General features: G+C 40.3%; 1 protein-coding gene across 6 annotated transcripts in view; it reads right to left on the reverse strand.

The window, feature by feature from the left end:
* Nucleotides 1–21,692, reverse strand: part of RC3H2 (ring finger and CCCH-type domains 2) — a 63,797-nt gene extending 42,105 nt beyond the window's left edge. For 3 of the 6 annotated variants that reach the window (XM_008273357.4, XM_008273358.4, XM_008273355.4), the window contains exons 1-4: nt 21,293–21,690; nt 13,741–14,038; nt 8,846–8,963; nt 5,661–5,894 (exon numbers count right to left, since the gene is read on the reverse strand). In XM_008273357.4, coding sequence (XP_008271579.1) covers nt 5,661–5,894; nt 8,846–8,963; nt 13,741–13,971 — 583 coding nt within the window. In that variant the 5' untranslated portion in view covers nt 13,972–14,038; nt 21,293–21,690. Of the gene's footprint in view, nt 1–5,660; nt 5,895–8,845; nt 8,964–11,882; nt 11,937–13,740; nt 14,039–17,674; nt 17,732–21,292 lie in introns of all 6 variants that reach the window. The other 3 variants (XM_089302201.1, XM_070056510.2, XM_017350094.3) reach the window with 3 other exon arrangements.
* Nucleotides 21,693–23,246: the final 1,554 nt, after the last annotated feature.

Consider the following 23,246-nt stretch of genomic DNA (forward strand, 5'->3'; position numbering starts at 1 on the left):
CAGAGCCAGGACTCTGACACTCCGACATAGGATGTGGGCATCCCAAGTAGTGTTTTAATAACTGAGCCAACAGCTCTCTGCTGTGGCCAGGGAGTGCAGTGGAGGATGGCCCAAGTACTTGGGCCCTGCACCCCATGGGAGACCAGGAGAAGTACCTGGCTCCTGGCTTCGGATCAGCGCGGTGCGCCGGCCGCAGTGCGCCAGCCGCAGCGCCCATTGGAGGGTGAACCAACGGCAAAGGAAGACCTTTCTCTCTGTCTCTCTCTCTCACTGTCCACTCTGCCTATAAAAAAATAAAAAAAATAAAAAATAACTGAGCCAAGTACTTACCCCAGGTCACTGACTTTATGTATGAAATTGTTATTTTGCCTGTAAGAACTATTTTGTATTTAATTAAAATGATATTAGCCTCTGTATGAAATACTTAAAGAAGGTATTCATTTCTTTTATGTTGTTTTATGGCCAGGGATGCATAGCACAATCTCAATCCAATCATGTGGGGGTATCTAGCAAACCTTAACTAAGAAACATTGTTTTATAGAACAAATGGCTTGTATTCAAGAATATCATGGTTGGGGCGGACATTGTGACACAGCAGGTTAAGCCACCACTTGGAATGCCCACATCCCACATGGGAATGCCAGTTCTAGTCCTGCTACCCACATGGGGGACCCTGATGGAATTCCTGGCTCTTGCCTCTTGGCATTAGCCTGGCATGGCCCCAGCTGTTGTAACTATTTGGGGAAAGAACCAGTGGATGGAAGATTCATTCTCTCTCTCTCTCTCTGTGTCACTCTTTTCAATAAATCTTAAAAAAAAAAAAAAAAAAAAAAAAAAAAAGGTCATGAGAAATGGTTCCAGATCAAATACTTAAAAGAGATGAAAAACTTGGACCAGATTTTATACCGAAAGCAAAGAAATGCTATAAAAGACAGTTTGGGATAGCTGACAAAACAACCACAGACTGCAGCACTGTGTCATGTTATATCTGATAAATAAAATGCTGCTACATAATAGTATCATTTTTAGGAAGCATACTGAAGTACTAAGGGTAAAAGGATATAAATTAAGCAACTTATCCTTAAATGGTTTGAAAAAGAAAATAACACACACCCTGGGAGGCAGCAGATAATGGCTCAAGTATTTGGGACGCTGCCACCCACATGGGAAACCAGACTGCAATTCCAGGGTCCTGGCCTTGGCCTGGTCCAGCCCTTAGCTGCCATAGGCATTTGGAGAGTGAATTACTGGATTGAAGATCTCTCAATCTGTCCCTATCTACCTATGCCCCTTTCACTGTGCCATTCACAATAAACCAAAATAAGTAACTTTTTTAAAATGGGGGAGACATCATTTTAAAACCAATTGATGTGAGTAAAGAGTATACAAGGAATCCTCTACATTATTTTTGTAATTTTTAGTAGATTTCAAAATATTAAAAAATGAAAAATACATGATTATCAATCAAAATAATGGAACTTCAGAGTCAAGAGATCTAGACTTCAGATTCACAAATCGAACTTCTTTTTCCACGTAATGCGATGGAGACTCAGCGAAGCCAAAAGAACGTACCTAGTCAGGCAGCAAATTAGAGCTAGAATCAGCTAGAATCCAAGACACTTTTTTTTTAAACAAAAAAAATTGAGGTAAAAATCATATAAAAATAACCATTTTAAAGTATGCAATTCATTGGTATTTATATATACATGTATAACATCATACAACCATAAACTCTTTCTAGTTCTAAGACATTCTTTCACTCCAAAGGAAACCCCACAGTTATCAAGCAGTCAACAGTCATACCCTCTTTCCAATCAGCACCTGCAATCACTTGTCTAGTTTCTTTCACTTAGCGCAATGTTTCTGAAATTCATCTACATGCAGCATGTTTGAGTATTTTAGTTTTTGAACAATATTCTATTTACAGACACACCACATACTGCTTAGCCATTATTAGTTGGCAGACATTTGGACTGTTTTCAGTTTTTCACTATTGTGAATAATGCTGCTATAAACATTTGTGTAAAAGTGGTAGTTTGAATAACTGTTTTGTATTTTCTTGAGTATGTAACTAGGAGTAAAACTGCTGGGTCAGATGTCATCCTATATTTAACTTTTTAAGGAAATGACAAATTATTTTCCACAGCAGCATACCATGTTACATGGCCACGTTCTACATATCCTTATCAACATTTGCTATTTTTGATTAGATAAAATTATGGACAATAGAGAAGGTGTAACTATTTACAGTTCCCTAATAATGACACTTAGCATTTTGCCTGGTGCTTGTTGATCATCTGTATCTCTTCTTTGGAGATCAAATCCTTTACTCAGTTTTAAATTTATTTTCTGTTGTTGTTTTTGAGTTCTTAGAGATCTATTATCCAGTCTAATGTTTCCAAGATAAACAAACATGACAAAATATCCAAATACAATATTCTCAAATTATAAATAAATCTAATTTTAAAAGTATTTGAAAATTTAACTTTGTATTATAGAAAATTTTAAACATCCATCAAAGTAGAGATAACATATATCCATAACGCAGCTGTTGCTAGTCAGTTTCTTTTTTTTTTTTTTTTTTTTTTTGGACAGGCAGAGTGGACAGTGAGAGAGAGAGACAGAGAGAAAGGTCTTCCTTTGCCGTTGGTTCACCCTCCAATGGCCGCCACAGCTGGCGCACCACGCTGCTCCGAAGCCAGGAGCCAGGTGCTTCTCCTGGTCTCCCATGGGGTGCAGGGTCCAAGCACTTGGGCCATCCTCCACTGCACTCCCGGGCCACAGCAGAGAGCTGGCCTGGAAGAGAGGCAACCAGGAAAGAATCCAGTGTCCCTACCTGGACTAGAACCCGGTGTGTTGGTGCCGCTAGGTGGAAGATTAGCCTATTGAGCCGCGGCACCAGCCGCTAGTCAATTTCACTTACTTTCTATTCTCCTTTCTAGTTTGTTTCGGCTGAATTATTTTGAAGTCAGTTCTGACAACACTGCTTCACCCTTAATACTTCAGTTTGTATTTCTAACAAGGCCTTTAAAAAATGTTAACACCACTATTAGACCTATCAAAATTAATGTATTTCCTTAATATGTTCTAATACTCCATTTCCTATTTTCTCCCACATTTTCAAAAATGTCCTCTTGTATGTGGTTTAATTATCCAAATAGAGTCCACACATTGCTTTTGGTTGAAAGGTCTTTAGGCTTAAAAAAAAGAAATTCTATGCCAATTCCCCACTACCTTCTATCTCTCCATGTAAAAGAAAACACACTTATTTGTTGAAAAAACAATCATTTTACTAAGGCAGTTCCTTCATTCTAGATAAGGCTAATTTTGTGCTTGCAATATGTCCAAATTTTTTCTTCCAGCCACCCTTTTAAAATTTTTTTTGGTTTTTTATTTATTTGAAAGACAGAGGGACAGAGAGAGAGGGGAAAAAGAGATCTTCTATCTTCTGATTCACCCCTGCAATGGCTGTAAAAGCCAGTCTGGGCCAGGCAGAAGCCAGGAGCCAAGAACTCCAGTCTGGTCTCCTACATGGGTGGCAGATACGCAAGAACTTAGTGAGCCACTGGCACCATGGCTCCTCGGTTAATCCTCTGCCTGCGGCGCTGGCATCCCATATGGGTTGCCAGGTTCTAGTCCCGGTTGCTCCTCCTCCAGTCCAGCTCTCTGCTGTGGCCCGGGAAGGCAGTGGAGGATGGCCCAGGTGCTTGGGCCCTGCACCCGCATGGGAGACCAGGAGGAAGCTCCTGGCTCCTGGCTTCGGATCGGCACAGTGTCGGCCATAGCGGCCATTTGGGGAGTGAACCGATGGAAGGAAGACCTTCCTCTCTGTCTTTCTGACTCTGTCTGTAAAAAAAAAAAAAAGAAAAGAAAAAAATAATCTGGAGATCACATCCTAGCAGAACATACACATCTTCCTCATTCCTTTCAACAGTTGCATAGTAAGCACTCCACTGGAAGGATACACTAGTTTATTAAATTGGTCCTTTATTCACAAAGCTGCTTCCAGATGTTTGCTGTTACAAGCAGTATTTTATAATAATGTTAATTTTGTACTTTTGCTGTATCTTTAGATGAATTTGTGGGATTGCTGGAACCACAGATAAAAGCAGAAGTGATTTTGTTAAATGTTGCCAAATTCCTCTTTGTAAAAGTTTGGACCATTTTGCATTGATACTATTGGATGAAAGTATAAGAGTCCCTTCAGCCCTGCCAACAAAACATTATTAAATTTCTAGATTCTGTCAATCTGATATGTGAGAACTGGTATTTCACCATGACCTCTCTTAATGAGAAAAACTGAGTATTCTTTATATATTACAGATCACTTGCAGTTACTTTTTTTTAAATATTTTATTATTTTTTTTAATATATTTGACAGGTAGAGCTATAGACAGTGAGAGAGAGAGAGAGAGACAGAAAGGTCTTCCTTCTGTTGGTTCACTCCCCAAACGGCTGCTACGGCCGGAGCTACGCCGATCCGAAGCCAGAAGCCAGGTGCTTCTTCCTGGTCTCCCACGCGGGTGCACGGGCCCAAGCACTTGGGCCAGCCTCCACTGCCTTCCCGGGGCCACAGCAGAGAGCTGGACTGGAAGAGGAGCAACCAGGACTAGAACCCGGCGCCTATATGAGATGCTGGTGCCGCAGGCGGAGGACCAACCAAGTGAGCCACGGCGCCAGCCAACAGTTACTTTTTTATTATGATTACCTCTTTGTATCTTTTGCCAATTTTTCAATTGGGTTTTTGGTCTTTTACTCCTGAATTTTTAGAAGCATCGTTTATATAAGCTCTTTGAGATATAATTTGTAAATATGTCCCCAAGTTTGTCACCTTTTTACTTTGTAATTTTTTTGCAAGGCAAGTTAAACACAAAATTATACAGTCAAACATCAGTGTTTTCCTTTTTTGCTTCTGGACTTCAAGTCACACTTAGAAAACTGTTCCCTATCCCCAGGTTACAGAGGAAGTCACTCCTTTGCTTTGTTACTCATATAGCTTCTTTTTTAAAAATCACAACTATTTCTGACCTTTCTTAAATTTATGTAGGCACAGGGTATTAATCCAATTTTATCTTTATCCACATATCTATCCAGTTGATCCAATGCCACTTATTAAAATAGTTTGTTTCACAAAAATAAATTTTACCAAAACTACAGATCTAAATTAGAACTATGAAAACAGAAGATAAAAATAAAGCTTCTGGAAGAAAATTTAGTTCATAACACTCTATAAAAACAGACTATAGATAGCACTAACCATAAAGGAATTATCCTGTTACTATTTTTAAATAATTTCTGTGCTTCCCAAGTTTTAAAGACAATCAAAAGCTTTACTTTTTTTTTTAGACTGGAAAAAAATAAAAAGATTTGCTTTTCCTTTCCTTACAACCTGTACAATTTTAAGTCTCTTTCTAACTCAAATTTCTAATTTGCAAAATCGTAGCTGTGAAATCTATCTTCATGACAAAGATTAAATGAGAAATGCTTTAAAACACAGAAGCACTGTCCATTATACAGATTATGATCAACAAATCTTTAACTATGTCAAGATCTGTATATATAAAAATGGGGAAAGTATCAGAATTCTTGCCTATCTCTAGAAATTGGCATACTCAAGCCCTAAAAGCCAACAAGAAAGGTAAGATAGTGATCTATCTTACCTGGCCCTAGAAACTGGCATCCTCGAGCCCTGACAGCAGCCCATAGATTGGCAGACAATTGCTGAGGGTTCTGATGCTGTAATATCAGTTCTGTTACAGTTCTTTCTCCAAGTGAACGGGCTGCTCGCATGGCTCTGACACGACCTTCTTCCTCCACCAGTTGACAGTTTACAAGTGTCACCAGTTTCCTTTGCATTGGACGGCTCAGTGCGCTCTGGTTCAAACTAGCTACACCTTTAGGAAAAGGGAAACAAAGGGAACTAAAGTTTTTTCAATAAAAAAGAAGTCAATTTTCATTATATGTAACTGTTAAGTCACAATTCCTAATGAGTCCCTTATAACATACTTTCATTTCTCTAATAACGAGTATTCTGTCTCTGTTTATAACTATTCTGCGCTAATAAAGAGTCTACGTCTTAGTTACTTCACACTTTATTGAGGTTTCTTTCTGCTAGGTTGTACTTTAACTATAATTAGACTGTTCTCCATCCTTACTAAAACAATTGATGATAGATGTAAGGATGACAATGAAAAATTCAACCTGAAAGTAACAATTAATAATGACTGTAATAATTTTTTCAATTGTACAAAAGACATTTAGAACACTCTTCAATAGTAAGCTTTTAGTTATGTCTTCTTTTTACCTACTCCAGGACACTGCTCCAGCAATTCTACCATCTTCTTCATCATCATCAACTCTCCAATACTATTTGATCATGTCCATCAGTACATAGTAAGAACAAATAATGCCGTTATTTCATTCATCTTAAAAATAAATCTTTTCAATGACCCTTCCTCCCTGCAAGATCTACCTCATTCATTTCTTTACTCCCTTTTGTAACAAATTCTATTTTCACCATTCAGGTTCCTTGCTTCATAATCTCTAAATGTACTCCAACAAGTTTTTGGCACTATCAGTTGACCAAAATTATTCTTGTCAAGACAATCATTACCACTACTTTGTCACATCAATGGTTAATTCTCAGTCCTTACTTGATCTTCCATTAGCATTCAAAACAAATAATTATTTCTCACTCCTTTAAACACTTTATTTGGCTTCCAGAACACACTATTCTCTTGGTTTTCTTCCTTCCTTCATTTTTTTTCTCTGATCTCTTAATGTTAAAGGGCCGCAGAACCCAGTCTACTTCTCTTCTGTATCTGCACTCACTACTCATGTGATCTCATTCATTCTCGCTGTTCTAAATAACACGTACACCAATGACTTCCAAAGTTGGAGCTCGTGAATCCCATCCCTTAACAACAACCTTGTCTATGCATTAGTCACTTATAAGCACCCAAGTGAATGTAAGAAATCTTAAATTTTCTATGACTAAAATTGAACTTGCCCATTCTTACCTGGACCTGATCTACCTCTAGTATTTTCTTTTTCTGTTTTTTGTTTTGTTTTGTTTTGTTTTTTGTTTTTTTGACAGGCAGAGTGGACAGTGAGAGAGAGAGAGAGAGACAGAGAGAAAGGTCTTCCTTTTGCTGTTGGTTCACCCTCTAATGGCCGCCACGGCCAGCGTGCTGCGGGTGGCGCACCGCGCTGATCTGAAGCCAGGAGCCAGGTGCTTTTCCTGGTCTCCCATGTGGGTGCAGGGCCCAAGGACTTGGGCCATCCTCCACTGCACTCCCGGGCCACAGCAGAGAGCTGGCCTGGAAGAGGGGCAACCGGGACAGAATCCAGTGCCCCGACCGGGACTAGAACCCAGTGTGCTGTCGCCGCAGGTGGAGGATTAGCCTAGTGAGCCGTGGCGCTGGCCCCTCTAGTATTTTCTATCTAAGTTCATGGTAACTCCTCCTTCCAAGAGTTCAGGCCAAAAAAGCCCAGAAATAATACTTGTTTTCTGATATTTCTATCATACTCCACAGCAAATATTCTTGACTCTATCTTTACAATACACCCAGATTCACCACTTCTCACAATAGCCTGTTAACTGATCATCCTGTTTCTACCTTTGGTCTTGTATACTGAATTCTCAACAGAGCAGCCAGAGTGATCTTTTAACATCAGTCAGATGAGGTCATTCCTCTTCCCTAAACCCTGGAGTGACTCTTCACTTCTACTCAGAGTAAAAGCTCAAAAATGACCTGTAAGTCTGCACACCACCTGGCCACACAATCTCACCTCATCTTGCATTGCTCACTTTCTTTTACTCCAGGCACACTCTCCTCTGGCTTTTCTATGAAGACATTAGGCACTGCCGGGGGATTCTGTACTGGCTATTCTCTCCCTGGAACACTCTTATCCCAGAACCCATAAAGTTAATTACCTCATCTCTTTCACTGCATTTCAAGTTCAAATCCCATCTATTTAATAAGCCCCATATTTGTCACCCTTTTAAAAACTTCAATCTACCCTCTACCCCTCACCCTGACATCTCTGATTCCTGTAAAACTGTATTGTTTTCTTTTTGTAGCAATTCTTATAGCAAGTGATATAATTTGCTATTTATTATATTAATTGTTTATTACAATTGTTTCCCCTTTTCTAAAATATAAACGCTCAGGGCAGGTGTTTTTGTTTCATTTACTAGTGTATCCCAGGTACCAGAATAGTGTCTAGTACTTGGCCCGCCCTCTTTACTTTTCTATTCAATGAATAAAGGAATGAATGAATAAGGTGGACAAGATAAAGTTCTCAAGAAAATCACTACATACAAAGTATTCAATGGTACAAAGCAGGAAAAAAATAAACGATTCATTCAACAACTATTTACTACAACGTTAGTCACTGTGTAGACGGTGATTAAAAAAATTCTACTTTTGCCATAGCACTTAAAATAATTTATTACACTTGTCCACCTAACATCCTTGCTCCATGAAGGCAGTGATCCTAACCACTGTAAGTTTTCAATAAAGTTTAATGAATGACTGAATAAATACATAGAGCTATCCTAACAGGACTTACCAAAACTAATATTCTGCTATAGCACTATCAGTTTAATCAAAGAACACAAACACTATATAAATTTCAACATGGAGTGAATTTGATAAATTCTTAAGTTATAACAGTATCAGCTTTTTAAAAAAATACAATATTCTCAGTGCAAAAGTTTTTCAAGAGGTCTCTCAAGTTTTCAAAAATTTCAATCATTTAATGGAGGCTCAATATCAAGTCTTTCAAAAGAAATATATTATCATGTCCTACCCACCAATAATAATGCTTTCCATGAACTTACCTTTACCTCCACTTAACGGTTTTAAGTAGAGTGCCAAATCCTCAACGCATTTCTTTGCAACCTCATAGTGTTTATTCTCACCTAAATTACTTAACTTTATCGACTGATGATCTGGTACCTAAAAAAAGAAAAGACTATGGAAATACCCTTATCCAGTTCATGCAACTATTACTTATACTTGGTAATAATCATGCTTAGAACAAAATTATAACAGAGATACAAGGAATCAAGAAGTTCATGGGAAATGTATAGTATGAAAAACTACATGGATTTCAAAATTTTTGCACATCAAAACAAACAAACTTAATTCCATTTTTTTCCATGAACTTTTTAAAGACCCTTCATAATACATCAGAACTAGTTAGGTAAAATTACAGCCAAACACCTAGCCATACTGTCTTCATCAAACAGTATTATACTTAATTGCAAGGGGTAGGGAGCTTAAAGAAGGGAAAAAGCAGGTAGTTCAGAGTACTGTCTCAATATTAATTTTTTGGGATTGATAACTGGGTTATAATTATGAAAGATGTTAAATTAGAGTAAGCTGTGGGATGTAATACAGGTTCCCCATACACTATTTAGCAACATTTTTGTAATTCTGAAAGTATTTCAAAATGAAAAGTAGGAAAGTTTTCCTACTTTCATGGATATTGTTTTTTTTTTTTTTATTCACTGCATTTAGCATCTTCTTACTTATATTATTTATTTGCTATATTTATTGCTTATGGTCTGTTCCCTCTTACTGGACTATAAGCACAAGACACAGAATTCTAGGACTGCTGTGGTGCAGTGAGTTAAGCCACTACATTTAACACCAGCATCCCATATCAGAGTGTCAGTTGGAGTCTGAATCTTGGCTACCTACTTGCATTCCAGCTCCCTGCTTTGTGTCTGGAAAAGCAGCAGATGATGTAGCAAGAAACTGAGACCTTGCATGGGAGATTCAGATGGAGTTCCTGATTCCTGGCTTTGGCCTGATCCAGCTACAGCCATTGTGGCCATTTGAGCAGTAAACCAGTATATGGAAGATATTTTTCTCTTTCTCTGCCACTCTTTCAAATAAATAAATCTTAAAAAGAAAACAAAACAATACAAAACCCCAAAACTCAGTGTTCTAAATCAAAGATAAAAATATGGATAGGGGCTGGCACCATGACACAGTAAGTTAATCCTCTGCCTGCGGTGCTGGCATCCCATATGAACGCTGGTTCTAGTCCCAGCTGCTCCTCTTCCAATCCAGCTCTCTGCTGTGGCCTGGGAAAGCAGCAGAAGATGGCCCAAGTCCTTGGGCCCCTGCACCCGCATGGGAGACCCAGAAGAAGCTCCTGGCTCCTGGCTTCAGATCAGTGCAGCTCCAGCCATTGCGGCCAATTGGGGAGTGAACCAACGGAAGGAAAACCTTTCTCTCTGTCTCTCCCTCTCACTATCTGTAACTCTACCTCTCCAATAAATTAAAAAAAAAAAAAAGTCTTTTAAAAATATGGATAAAAATTAGCTCTGCCACTTCTATGGGTGATCTTGAGAAAATTATTTAACTGTTCCAAGTCATAATTTCCATATCTGCAAAAATGAAAATACATGTTTCATTGTGCTATTATGAAAGTTCAGTTCAACAAAATTGCTTGCCTTTGTGTAGTTTAGATTCCAGTAAGGAGAAGTAGTGGCCAGTAAATAAGAAACATTTAAATAAAAGATAGTATGTTAGAAGGTACTCAGTAATAATTCTGCCACAAAGATAAGGGGGATTGAGAATGCTGGAAAGGTGTTACAGTTTTAACTGGGTGTTCAAAATAGGATTCCTTGGGGCCAGCCCTTTGGCATAGCAGGTAAAACCTTTGCCTACAGTGCCAGCATCTCATATGGGTGCCAGTTCAAGTCCTGGCTGCTCCACTTCTGATTCAGCTCTTTGCTATGGCCTGGGAAAGCAGTGGAAGATGGCTCAAGTGCTTGGGCCCCTGCACCTGCATGGGAGATCCAGAAGCTCCCAGCTCCTGGCTTCAGATCAGCCCAACTGATCAGGCTATCTGGGGAATGAACCAGCAGATGGTTCTCTCTCTCTCTCTCTCTCTCTCTCTCTGCCTTTCAAATAAATAAATATTCATTTTTTTATTTGATAGAGTTAGACAGTGAGAGACAGACAGAGACAAAGGTCTTCCTTCCATTGTTTCACCTCCCCAAATGGCCACTACAGCGGGAACTGCACTGATCCGAAGCCAGGAGCCAGGACCTTCCTCCTGGTCTCCCATGCAGGTGCAGACGCCAAAGCACTTGGGCCATCCTCCACTGCCTTCCCGGGCCACAGCAGACAGCTGGACTGGAAGAGGAGCAACCAGGACTAGAACCTGGCACCCATATGGGTTGCCAGCGCTGCAGGCGGAGGATTAACCAAGCGAGCCATGGTGCTGGCCCCAAAATAAATAAATAAATAAAATAGGTTTCCTTGAGAATTATGACATTTGCATAAAGAATTAAAAGAGAGGGACTGAATATCCTAGGCAAAGATACCAGTCACTGCAAAAGACTTAGGTGGCAATGTGCTTGGATTTTTTTTTAGAACCGGATAGGAGGCCAGTGTGGTTCAAGCAGAATAAAGACAGAAGCAGGAGATGAAGCTGAAAAAGTAACAGAAGTCACACTGCATAAACCTGTAGGCTATTTCATGTACTGACTGAAATAACATTTATATACAACACCGACACAATAACGGATCCATAGCTGATGCTAAACAAACAATAGCTAGTATTATTACAAAAATGTATGGCATTTCATCAGCTCTAAAAATTGCACTGCTTGAGAGAGATTTTTTACACTCCATTAAAAAACATGCTGCCAATTATAACATACTATCAATTATAGTTATACCTTGATTTCAGAGTATCTAACTCAATTATAATCATTGAAAATAGATTTTTGTGCTTGAAAAGAAAAACCTCAAATATCAAGATACTTAGGGAGTAAATATTCTAATTTAGTTCACTGAATTTTCTAGTAAGAAAATTTTCTAATCAAATTTCTAATAAATCAGAAAAATCCTTACTTTCTTGCTTTAATATGTAGTGCATGATGTACAGAATTTCATCTTCTTCCTCACCTGTAAAATGGGGATAATAACTACCTGAAGAGCTACGGTAAGAATTAGTAGTAACAATTGAATACTTACTATCATACCCAGCAAAGAGCAGATCCTCTTGAAATGAAAGTTATAAATTTAAGGTCTTGTTCTGATTCCATGAAATGATTACAAACGTGAAACACTCACTATAGCACATGTACATAAAAAACTATACAGAATTTATTACTGATACAGAATTTATATATACCGATAACAGACCTGGTTGAAGCTCCTGGCTTCAGCACAGCCCAACCCTGATTATTGTGGTCATTTGGGGATACAAGATAGAAGGCCCTTCTCTCTGACTTTCAAGTAAATAAATAAATCTTAAAAAATATATATATATATTCCTAAATAAAACTTATTTCCTCATTTCATATTAGTATCTAATTTAAGTGATGTTTAAAAACCCAAAACTCTCCAGTCAAGGGCTCTAGTTGATTGGTTTCCAGCTAAAGCTTTGATTACATCTCTTTTCATATCATCTGATGAATAAATATTGATGTATGCTTATAAAAAATGTTTTGCCAGCGCCGCGGCTCAATAGGCTAATCCTCCATCTAGCAGCGCCGGCACACTGGGTTCTAGTCCCGGTCAGGGCGCCGGATTCTGTCCCGGTTGCCCCTCTTCCAGGCCAGCTCTCTGCTGTGGCCCGGGAGTGCATTGGAGGATGGCCCAAGTGCTTGGGCCCTGCACCCACATGGGAGACCAGGAGAAGCACCTGGCTCCTGCCTTCGGATCAATGCGGTGCACCGGCCGCAGCGTGCCAGCCGTGGCGCATTAGAGGGTGAACCAACAGCAAAAGGAAGACCTTTCTCTCTGTCTCTCTCTCTCACAATCCACTCTGCCTGTCCAAAAAAAAAAAAAAAAAAAAATGTTTTGTACTACCATGGTATAGTGGTTAAGCTGTGCCTGCAACACCTGCATCCCATATGGGTGCTGGTTCGAGTACTGGCCGTTCCACTTCCAATCCAGCTCCCTACTAACATGCCTGGGAAGGAAGTAGAGAATGGCCCAAGTACTTGGACCCCTGTCACCTGCATAACATACCTGGTTGAAGCTCCTGCCTTCAGCCCAGCCTAACCCTGGTCATTGTGGCCATTTGGGGATACAAGATAGAAGGCCCTTCTCTCTAACTGTGACTTTCAAGTAAATAAATAAATCTTAAAAAAAAAAAAAAGCTTTGTACCAGCCAAAGTCACTAAGTTTTGATCACAATTTGAAGAAGAAACATATAACTAAAATGGAAGTTATTGTTTTGTAAAAAGATTTATGAGACATTATCTAAAGAAAATCTTTTGAGGCCAGCATCGTGGCAAAGCAGGTTAAGCTGCTGCCTGTGTGCTAGCATCCTGTGACAGAGGGCCAGTTCAGGTCTCAGCTACTCAGCTTCTAATCAGCTTCCTGCATAGTGGCCCAAGTGTTTAGGCCCCTGCCACCCAGTGAAGGGAAACTAGGCTGAAATTCCTGGCTCAGACATAGCTATTGATACCAACTGGGGAGTGAACCAGTAGATGGAAGATCTCTCTCTTTGTGAACCAGTAGATGGAAGATATCTCTCTCTTTTTCTCTCCATCCCCCTCTCTCGTCCCCCCCCCCCAATGCTGTACCTTTCAAATAAATAAATCTTTAAAAGAAACTTGTAAAGAACATAGAAATGAAAAACAGGTACATCAACATTTAGTTTTTATATTTCAACTATCATCAAACATACTTTGTAAACTTTAATGAACTTCAGTAATTATTATACATACATCAAATTAGTAAAATCTTGAAAACTTACCTGGGCTCCAACTAACTGGAGAAGTGCAAAGTTGACAGGAAGCACATCAATGTCTGTGTTGATGGCAGTCTGGTCAAAAGGACAAGCTTTTCGGTGAAGTTTATTCAAGCAGGTCTTGCAAACCGTGTGTGAACAACCTAAACTGATGGGTTTGTGCACATTCTCATCAAATTCATTATAGCAGATTGGACAGGACAGAAATTCTGTCCATTGAGCTGCCTGCACAGGCATTGTGGAAGCTGGATGCTCGGGTTAGCAGTCTAGCAGATCATTATTTTGCTGTGTAGTGTTTTGTAAGCTGGAAATGGACAAAAGTAAGAATTAACCACATATTCACCATTTGCTTTTTAAAAGTTAACTTGATAAGTCAACCATCCTTCAGAACCTGAGGTATATCTGAATTAAAAAATCCATGAAATTTCCGAAATTTTGCTCAGAAGCAATACCCTAATAATTTTTTGTTAAATGGATTTCAAACAAGCAGATTTAACTTTCCACATACCATTTTTAGAAGCAGAAATCACCTGAGATTACCCTTTTTAAGTATTCTCTTGGATAACTACTACCCAAAAACAAATCAAGATCTGGCCTACAGGTTAGCAAACTTTTGAAACTATTGACATGAACTATATTATAGTAAGTCAAGTGTGAAGAAAATAGTCTTGCCACCTGAAAGAGGAAATCTGTGGTCAGAATTTGACTGGAAGGCTAACAGAGGTCCAGAAAATCAACAGGGAAGAGAAGGTTGTGATGACAGAGTGTTTGCCACACATGAAAAAAATGCTAGCTACAAAATATGGTGCCAAAATAAAGCAGAGAAAATAAATTCCAAAATTTTATAGATTCACTATAATACATCTGACAAAACTATAATTTAGTGATTGATACATGTATTCCAAATCTGTAAAATCCAATGAGGAAGGCAAACAAGAATAAAATACTATTCTCAACTAATAGTTCTAAAACAGAAAAAAAAGTGAAATATAAAATTCTTTGCTTTAATTCTACATTGGAATTAAAAACTAGAAAGGGATACAGAGAAATAATTGCAAGAGAATTTTTCTCATTTCTAAAATTAAAATGTCCCCAAAATTACTAGTGAAATAAAAAGATTTAATAGCCAAACTATACTCTCTAACTTGAACATTCTACATTTCACAAATTTCTGTATCTTCCAATTCAAAACTTACATAAGTCTGACAAATGCTCTCTGGTGAACAAAAAATCTAGGTATTTAGGGCAGTTAAACAGCCAATACTTTATTTCATGGGAATGTCTACCAACCCACATATATTAATTACACAGAAATTAAGTATTCTAAAATCTAGTCAGATTCAGGAGAAAAAGGTATATAACTGAAAGTATTCCCCATTATTCCAATAAGCAAATGAAGAATTCTATGAGTCTTTATTGAGCTTTTACATTAACAAAGACATATTTTAAAAAATATCTTGAGACAAATGAACTACAGAACTTGCTATATAAACTTTTTCTTTATATAGTTTATATGTAGTTATATAAACTATATAAAGTTGCTACACAAACTTTTTCTCAAACAGCTCTAATGCAAAGTGTCCAATATCTCTATTTTCAAACAAGTGAAATCTTGCATGCTACAAATTAGTTTATACCTTTCACCTTCACATTGTCCCACTGATTAAAGTCATCAATTAAAAGCTAGTCAATTTGCTTGCAACATTAGAGGTGAGCACTAAACAGGTGAATTCTAAAACTAACATATTTAATGTTCAATTTTCTATGTTGTAGTCTTTGAGGAAGACGGAATTCTACTACCAAGAGCCCAATTAGTTAATAATTCAAGTTAATATATTTTTTCATAATGGTCACCTGTGTGGAAATGTTAATTCTGGGTTAGTGGATACCTGGCCACTGGGAAATAGGAAACTAAGAGCAAATACTCTTTCCTTAGTTCTCAACCATCATCCTGAAATGCCTTAGACAGAATTCATTAGTGGGTAAGTCATTCAAAGTTTCAGTTAAACTGAAAAAATGCTAATCTTTGATATTTCCACCTACTACATAGTTTTAAAATGTTTCAACTATAGTATTCCAGAATATACTTAATATCTTTGTTACAGTAGCCTTTATGTGGTCTATGTATTAGATCACCAGAACTTTTGATATACTAATGCTGAAAACATTTATCTCTACCAGAAACTGAACTAATACCTTTAAAATATAAACAAAAAGCTCTGACATAATTTTTGCAGGGAAACTACCGCCTGTAGCACCATCATCCCACATGGGTGCCAGTTCAAGTTCTGGCTGCTCCCTGCTGAAGCACCCGGGAAAGCAGCAGAAGATGGCCCAAGTCCTTGGGCCCCTGCCACCCACTGTGGGAGAGACCAGGAAGAAGCTCCTGTCTCCTGGCTTTGGCCTGGCCCAGTCCAAGTCACTGTAGCCATTTGGAGAGTAAACCAGCTGATGAAACTTCTGTCTCTCCTTCTAACTTTTTTTTAAGATTTATTTATTTATTTGAAATGCAGAGTTACAGAGAAGCAGAGAGAGAGAGAGGGAGGGAGAGAGTCTTCCATCCGCTGGTTCACTCTAGAGATGGCTGCAACAGCCAGAGCTGGGCCAATCCAAAGCCAGGAGCCAGGAGCTTCTTCCGGGTCTCTCACTCAGGTGCAGGGGCCCAAGGACTTGGACCATCTTCTACTGCTTTCCCAGGCCATAGCAGAGAACTGGATTGGAAGTGGAGCAGCCAAGACTCGAACCGGTGCCCATATGGGATGCTGGCACTGCAGGTGGTGGCTTTACCCGCTATGCCACAGTGCCAGCCCCATTCTCTAATTTTCAAATAAGTAAATCTTTGAAAAAAATAAAATTTTTGCAATAACTGCCAAATTTCCTCCTGCTATATATCAATTCTGAACTATACTTACATAATCAGATATAAGAAATGTTTTGATTTTTAAAAAATGTTCAGTACTGTTACCAATGAACTGTAGATTCTTCAATTAGTATAAAGGAATTAATTAAAATAGAATAAAATTTATCTAAAAGAAGGAACCATACAGTCCATTAAAATGTTTAATAAAAACATTTTTGTGACTACTAAAAATCATAATACTCTATTATCTTTATAGTTTATTAAATAAATTATAAAAAACAGAGAGCCAAAACACATATTTATGTTTTAAACTTCTAATGTAACACATCTTATACTAACCCATTTGTATGGAAGTCTACATTGCTATGTTAATACTAAAATCCTGCTACATACAAGCAATCTTCAAAAAGTTCACAGGATGTGGCCGCTGCTGTGGCGTGGCAGGGTAAAGCCGCCACCTGCAGTGCCAGCATCCCACGTGAGCGCCAGTTGCAGTCCTGGCTGCTCCACTTCTGATCCTGCTCTCTGCTATGGCCTGGGAAAGCAGTGGAAGATGATCCAAGTCCTTGGCCCCTGCACCTGCATGAGAGATGCAGAAGTTCTCGCCATTGTGGCCAACTGGGGAGTGACCAGCAGATGGAAGAGGTCTCTCCCTCTCTCTGCCTCTGCCTCTCTGTACCTCTTTCAAATAAATAAATCTTTTCCTTAAAAAAAAAAAAAAGTTCATGAGAATGCATATTATTAAAAAAAGATGGATTTTTTTAAAAATAATTTGCATCATAAAAAAGAATCTTAAAAGTTTTTTTTTAAATTTAAATGAGAGCCAGATAAAGAGGGAAAGAGCGCTCCCATTCTCTGGTTAACTCCTCAAATGCTTGCAACAGCTGTGGCTGGAACCAGGCACTGGGAACTCAATCTGGGTCTCCCATGTGTGCTGCACCAATCTAGGACTTGAGCCATCGCCACTGCCTTCTAGGGTCTGCAGGGGCAGGAAGCTGGGGCACAGCCAGCAGTCCAGCCCAGGCCCTCCAATCTGGGGCATGGGCGTCTTAACCCCAAGGCCAAGCCTGCCCACTTTACCTTTTAATTCCATTCTTCCACGAACTTTCTGAAGTATCCTCATATACTCCAGAAGCACTTCGAAATGAAATAACATAGATTTAAAATCTACAACTCTAGATACCTAAAAGGACTACTTAAAAAAACATTCCAATTGTTGTATTACCTAATGTTAAGAATTCTTTTTTAAAACTAGAGGACAATAACGCAAAGGAGTGAGAAATGCTAAATTAGAGGGGAGAGATTACACAGATTTTTCACTCAAGTAATTTTTCAGGACATAAGTTCCTGGTTGAGTGCTAACTCACAAAACAGGAAGAGTAATAGGCATCTCTCATATGATGCAAATTACAAACTGCTTAATAAGAGCAAGCTGCATAGCAGCTAAGTACTTTCATTTTCTGTTATTAGTCCACCATATTATGCAGACAATTCAGGACAATGCACTTGATTTTCAAACACCAGAGTAAAGTTTATGCCTCTTTCACTGTAAAGCACACACACGTGTGGAAATACATGGTATTCTTTTACAATTCTCTATAAAAATGTAAACATTAGGGACTCAGGTCTGTTAATCAAAATAATCATTGTTTCCATTCTAGTTAACCTACATGAGGAACATAATGAGCTACTAAAATGGACTGTAACAGTACTTCTCAATTCAGAAAACTGAAAAATAGCTATGGACTGAATATTTAAATGATCTAAGTACAATTCAGATCTTAATCTAAAAAAAACAAACAAACAAAAACATCAGAAACAATCTGTAAGCTCTAAAACAGCATCCTAACATATCAAAAGGATGGAAGAAAAAGGAACTGAATTACAACTTTTAACACTGCTATTACACATGACTTGGGTGGTAGTTATGAAATACATATTACGGAAGTTTTACTTCTCAAATATATGATGGAATGGAACTCAGTTTTTTAAAAATAAGTATGAGACACAACCATCAATGCATTCTTACAGGGAAATAATGGAACAACCTTCTATTCTAATTAATATAATAAAGTTTTGCTTCGTTAGTGATGTGTAGGCTTGAAACACAGTGATTTTTAAAGGGCTTCTGCATAACTTTATCATCTCATTACCAAACCTTTTAGTCCTTTGACTATTCTGATTACAAGAGAATTCTATCAGCAAGTTTTTGGTTTTCATAGGTCTACTTTTATTAATTTTTTACTTGGAAGAGTAGTGCTGCTCTAAGACAGCAAAGTCCAATTCAAATCTAGTGCAAGTAATTTAAAATTTTCTTACAGTAAAGTTAAAATAGAAAATAGATGAAATAACATATTTTCGTTAATCCAATTTAATCAAAATATCATCTCAACATGTAACCAAAATAAAAATTGATATAAAAGTTGCTTTGTACTAAGTCTTCAAACTCTGGTGTATATTTTGCACTTACAGCATATCTGGATTCACACTAGCAACATTTCAAGTCTTCAACTGCCACACATGGCTATTTGCTAACATTGGACAGTGCAACAGTAGAGTACTTAAGAATATAAAGTAATGGGGTGAGAAGTGTCACTATGTTCTGAAAACTCTATGTATGAGATAAATGAACTTTGTTCCACTTATACAAATAAAAAATGTAATTAAGAATATAAAGTAATACACAATACAAATTCTTAAGAATTTTGAGGTAAAACACACTTAAGAAGGCTGTCAAATTAGAAGAACCTGGTCATAATCACAAAACTTACAATATTCATTGAAACTGGGTGCAAAATATAAATTTATTTTTAACGTTCAGATAGCTTTTTTTTGACTAAGTTTCCCTGTTCTATCACTAGAAAGTTAAACTCCAATCTATCTCAACCAACATGATAAGCAATTACTTATTTTGACCTTGTTGTTATTTAGCATTGTTAGCTGTTGCATATAATAGAGAAGTTCTGTTTTTGAATATAAAGTTCTGAATGTAAAGGCAAATGCACTGCCGAAAGAACTTCTGTTGACTAGTTTCAAACTACAAGACAGCAAATCAGAAAAGCAGAAAGTGAATTAATGAAAACATGAACAAAGGATGTCAGTCTTCCTGTCAGGTTAACACAATACCACATCAGAAGTGACTGAAAAGGATCCACTCGTGGACACCACTGCAGTGAAATTCTCACAGAATAAAAACTTGGTTGAACAATAACATTTGATCATCTAAACATGACTAATATATGCTTAACATTTTGTGCTTCTAGCCATTTTTCAAACTCCCAAATGTGGAAAACACTCATCTCATCTCCAAATCAACAAAAATGGAAACGTTGAAAAACAATCTTTAACAGGATGTAATGGCTCTGTTTCTTCAAGCAATGAATGTGGAAGTAAACAATATGAAGGCAGGGACCTGAGGTTAGCAGAGTGGTGTAGCTCTTCAACCAGATAAAAGAGGACAAGAGAATCCACACACCATTCTCAACGATTCAGAAAGTCTTAACTAAGTCTATACATTGAACCATAATATGCACCATCTAAGTAAAACATGCTTTCTTTTGTTTTCCGGTAAAATTCTATCGCTTTGGTGTAGCAACATTAGCTTTCTCCACCTGATCAAAAAGTTCTTATTGGAACTTTGACCACCACCACCTCCGCCCCCCCCCCCCCCAAAAAAACAAAACTGAAAAAGATTGCTTAGATTGCTTAAGCACTTCACTGGGAACACAAAATCATTCTCATCCCAGGGGGTGGCGGAGAGCAGCAGAAATTAAAAACAAGGGAACTGATGAGGATGACGAGTAGGAATCAGGGAAGAAGGGGAGCCAGGTAGTTATGGAAATACAACACGGGCTGGGAACCACTGGGTTCGCTGCACTTTGTCAGTGAGGACGGGAGACTATTGTGGTGTGCAGGTCGCATCCGCCGGGGCCTGACCCCCTTCCCCTGGGATCCGAAGGGTGGAAATGACAGCTCCTTCCTTCCTGGGCGCTCAGCGCAGGGAAAAGTAGAGCTGGTAGCCTGAGAAACAAAGATGCTTTCTACCATTCTTCTAAGATGGTGGAAGAAGCTCCTCAAGAGGCTTCCCCAAGAAGGAGAAGGCAAAGAGGGAGAGCAGAAAGCCAGGGCAGGGCCGCCTGGCTGTGTTCGTGCCACTGCTCCAGTCACATCCCCCGAGCGAGCAGCCGCTCCGGGCCGGCCGTCTCCCCCGGGGACGGGGCGCCGCTCTCCCGGGGCATTGTCTGGCCGGGGTCCCTAGCTGCCACTCCGATCGCCTCCACCATCCCTGCGGCCAGGGTCTCTAGCAGCCCCGGGGCGGAAAGCCCGAAAGCTAAGAGAAGACTTCGTTCCGAGGACCAAAGCCTCTCTCCCCGGCCGGTGCAGAGCGCGGAGAGGGAAGCCTGGCCTTGGCTCGGGTGGGTTCCGCGGGGGTCAGAGGCGGCCCCTCGGCCAGTGTCGAAGGAAGGTGGCCATTGGAGCCAGTCGCTCCGCATCGAAAACAGCCCTACCCGACAGAGGGGCCTCCCTAGGCCGCGGGTTCCGTCCGAGTGTCAGGTGCGGCCCTCAGGTCCCCAGCCCTCGGGGCGCCGGCGGCGACAGCGCACAGGCCTCCCGGCAGGGACGAGGCTCCCGGCCCGGCAGCGGGGAACCGGGCACCCGGTCCGGGGCCCGAGCCGCATCGTGCCCGCCCCGCCCTACCTGAGGGGGCCCGGGCGGGGTCGCTAAGGGCCGCTCCCGGGAGCCCCGCGACGGCGCGGCTCGGCGACGGAGGCGCCTCGTCTCGCCGGGGCAGAGCTCGGCGGCGGTTTCACGGCCTCAAACTCCATCGGGAGCTACAGGGACAGCCCCGTTGGCGGCGGCGAAGGCCGCGACGGGGCCTCCTCCTCCTCCTCCCTCCGCCTCCTCCTTTTTCTCCTCCTCCTCCTCACCACGGAGGCGGACCTGGAGGGATCCCGACCCAGATCTCGCGAGAAGATACTCCCAAGATCACGCGAGATTACGCAAGCCCGGGAGTTGGGGAGGTGGAAGGAAAACGTAGTAATCCCCGCCACCTAAACTGCGCATCGTTTGTCTCCGGTCGGGCGGATCCGCCTCCATCACGTGAGGAGGGAGCCGTGGAGCATTGTGGGAGGCGCTGTGAGGAGGACTAGGCAAACCGAAAGGGTTGATGGGAAACTCCCTGCACGTTCATCTGCACCTCGAGCGAGTGTCTGCGCCCATCGTGCAAAGAGGCGCTGTTAGGAAGAGTCAGATGTATCTGTTGCGATCTACTTCCCTCTGCCTTCATGAAATGTTGGCGAGATCCCACAGGCCCTCTACACAGATGTCAAGTAATCTCCCAAGGGCAAAATCCTAAGTAAAACAGAACAAGCGTCTGCTCCGGAGGCCCTTCCACATCCCTGTCTCTTTATTGAAGGGAAACTTCTAATCTCAACAGCTAACAAAGATAAACATTTAACCACAAATTCTATCCATGTATCTAAATATTTGTTGAGGGATTTTTCACAGCATACTAGCAGGCAGGAATCACACCGTCGCCACAGATGAAGAATCAGCCTGGGAGTAGGGATGAAGGGAGTAGGGATGAAGCCACTTGGTATATGTTTTATTTTAATATTCTATTTCATTTAGTTCTCAAAATAACCCAAAGGGCAGATTGTGTGTGTCCTTTGTTACTGATAAGAAACTCAACCGCACAGGTTAACGACCATGACTTCTAATAAAACTCAAAACCTTCCGATGTGAAATCAGAAATCCACCACGAATTAAAAGTTGTAAAAATAACTTATGAACTATAATAAACTTTTAAAATGAGGTTATTACTGCCTGCATGGCAAGCAAAGATGTAGTTTTGGAGATTCAGGCTTTTCTTACGCATTGCTATCTTTTTCATTCTCTTCTGTGAACTATATGCAAATCTAAGAGAAACATCATCCCACTGTCCAATCAACTGAGACAAGCACATATTATAGACTCGGTATTTCTTAAAATCAATGATTAAAATAATAGCGGGGGGGAGGGGCGGCCAGCGTTGTGGCATAGCAGGTAAAGATGCCACCAACAATACCAGTATCCAATATGGGTGCCTATTCTAGTCCTGTGTGCTCCACTTCCTACCCAGCTCCCTATTAATGACCTGGGAAAAGCAATGGAAAATGGCCCAAGTGTTGGCGCCCCTGCCACCAATATGGGAGACCCAGGTGAAGCTCTTGACTTCTGCCTGGCCCAGTCCTGGCAGTTGTAGCCATCTGGGCAGTGAACCAGCAGGCAGATGGAAAATCTTTCTCTCCCTCTAATTCTGTTTCCAATAAATAAAGATATTTTTTTAAGTTACATGCAGAGGCCGGCGCCGCGGCTCAATAGGCTAATCCTCCACCTTGCAGCACCGGCACACTGAGTTCTAGTCCCCGATGGGGTGCCGGATTCTGTCTCGGAGGCTCCTCTTCCAGTCTAGCTCTCTGCTGTGGCCCGGGAGTGCAGTGGAGGCTGGCCCAAGTCCTTGGGTCCTGCACCGGCATGGGAGACCAGGAGAAGCATCTGGCTCCTGCCTTCGGATCAGCGCGGTGCGCCAGCCGCAGCAGCCATTTGGGGGTGAACCAACGGAAAAAGGAAGACCTTTCTCTCTATCTCTGTCTCTCTCTCACTGCCCACT

Source organism: Oryctolagus cuniculus, chromosome 1 (genome assembly GCF_051225735.1).
Source record: "Oryctolagus cuniculus isolate XC-2025 breed Fujian yellow rabbit chromosome 1, ASM5122573v1, whole genome shotgun sequence".
NCBI classification, from domain to species: domain Eukaryota; kingdom Metazoa; phylum Chordata; class Mammalia; order Lagomorpha; family Leporidae; genus Oryctolagus; species Oryctolagus cuniculus.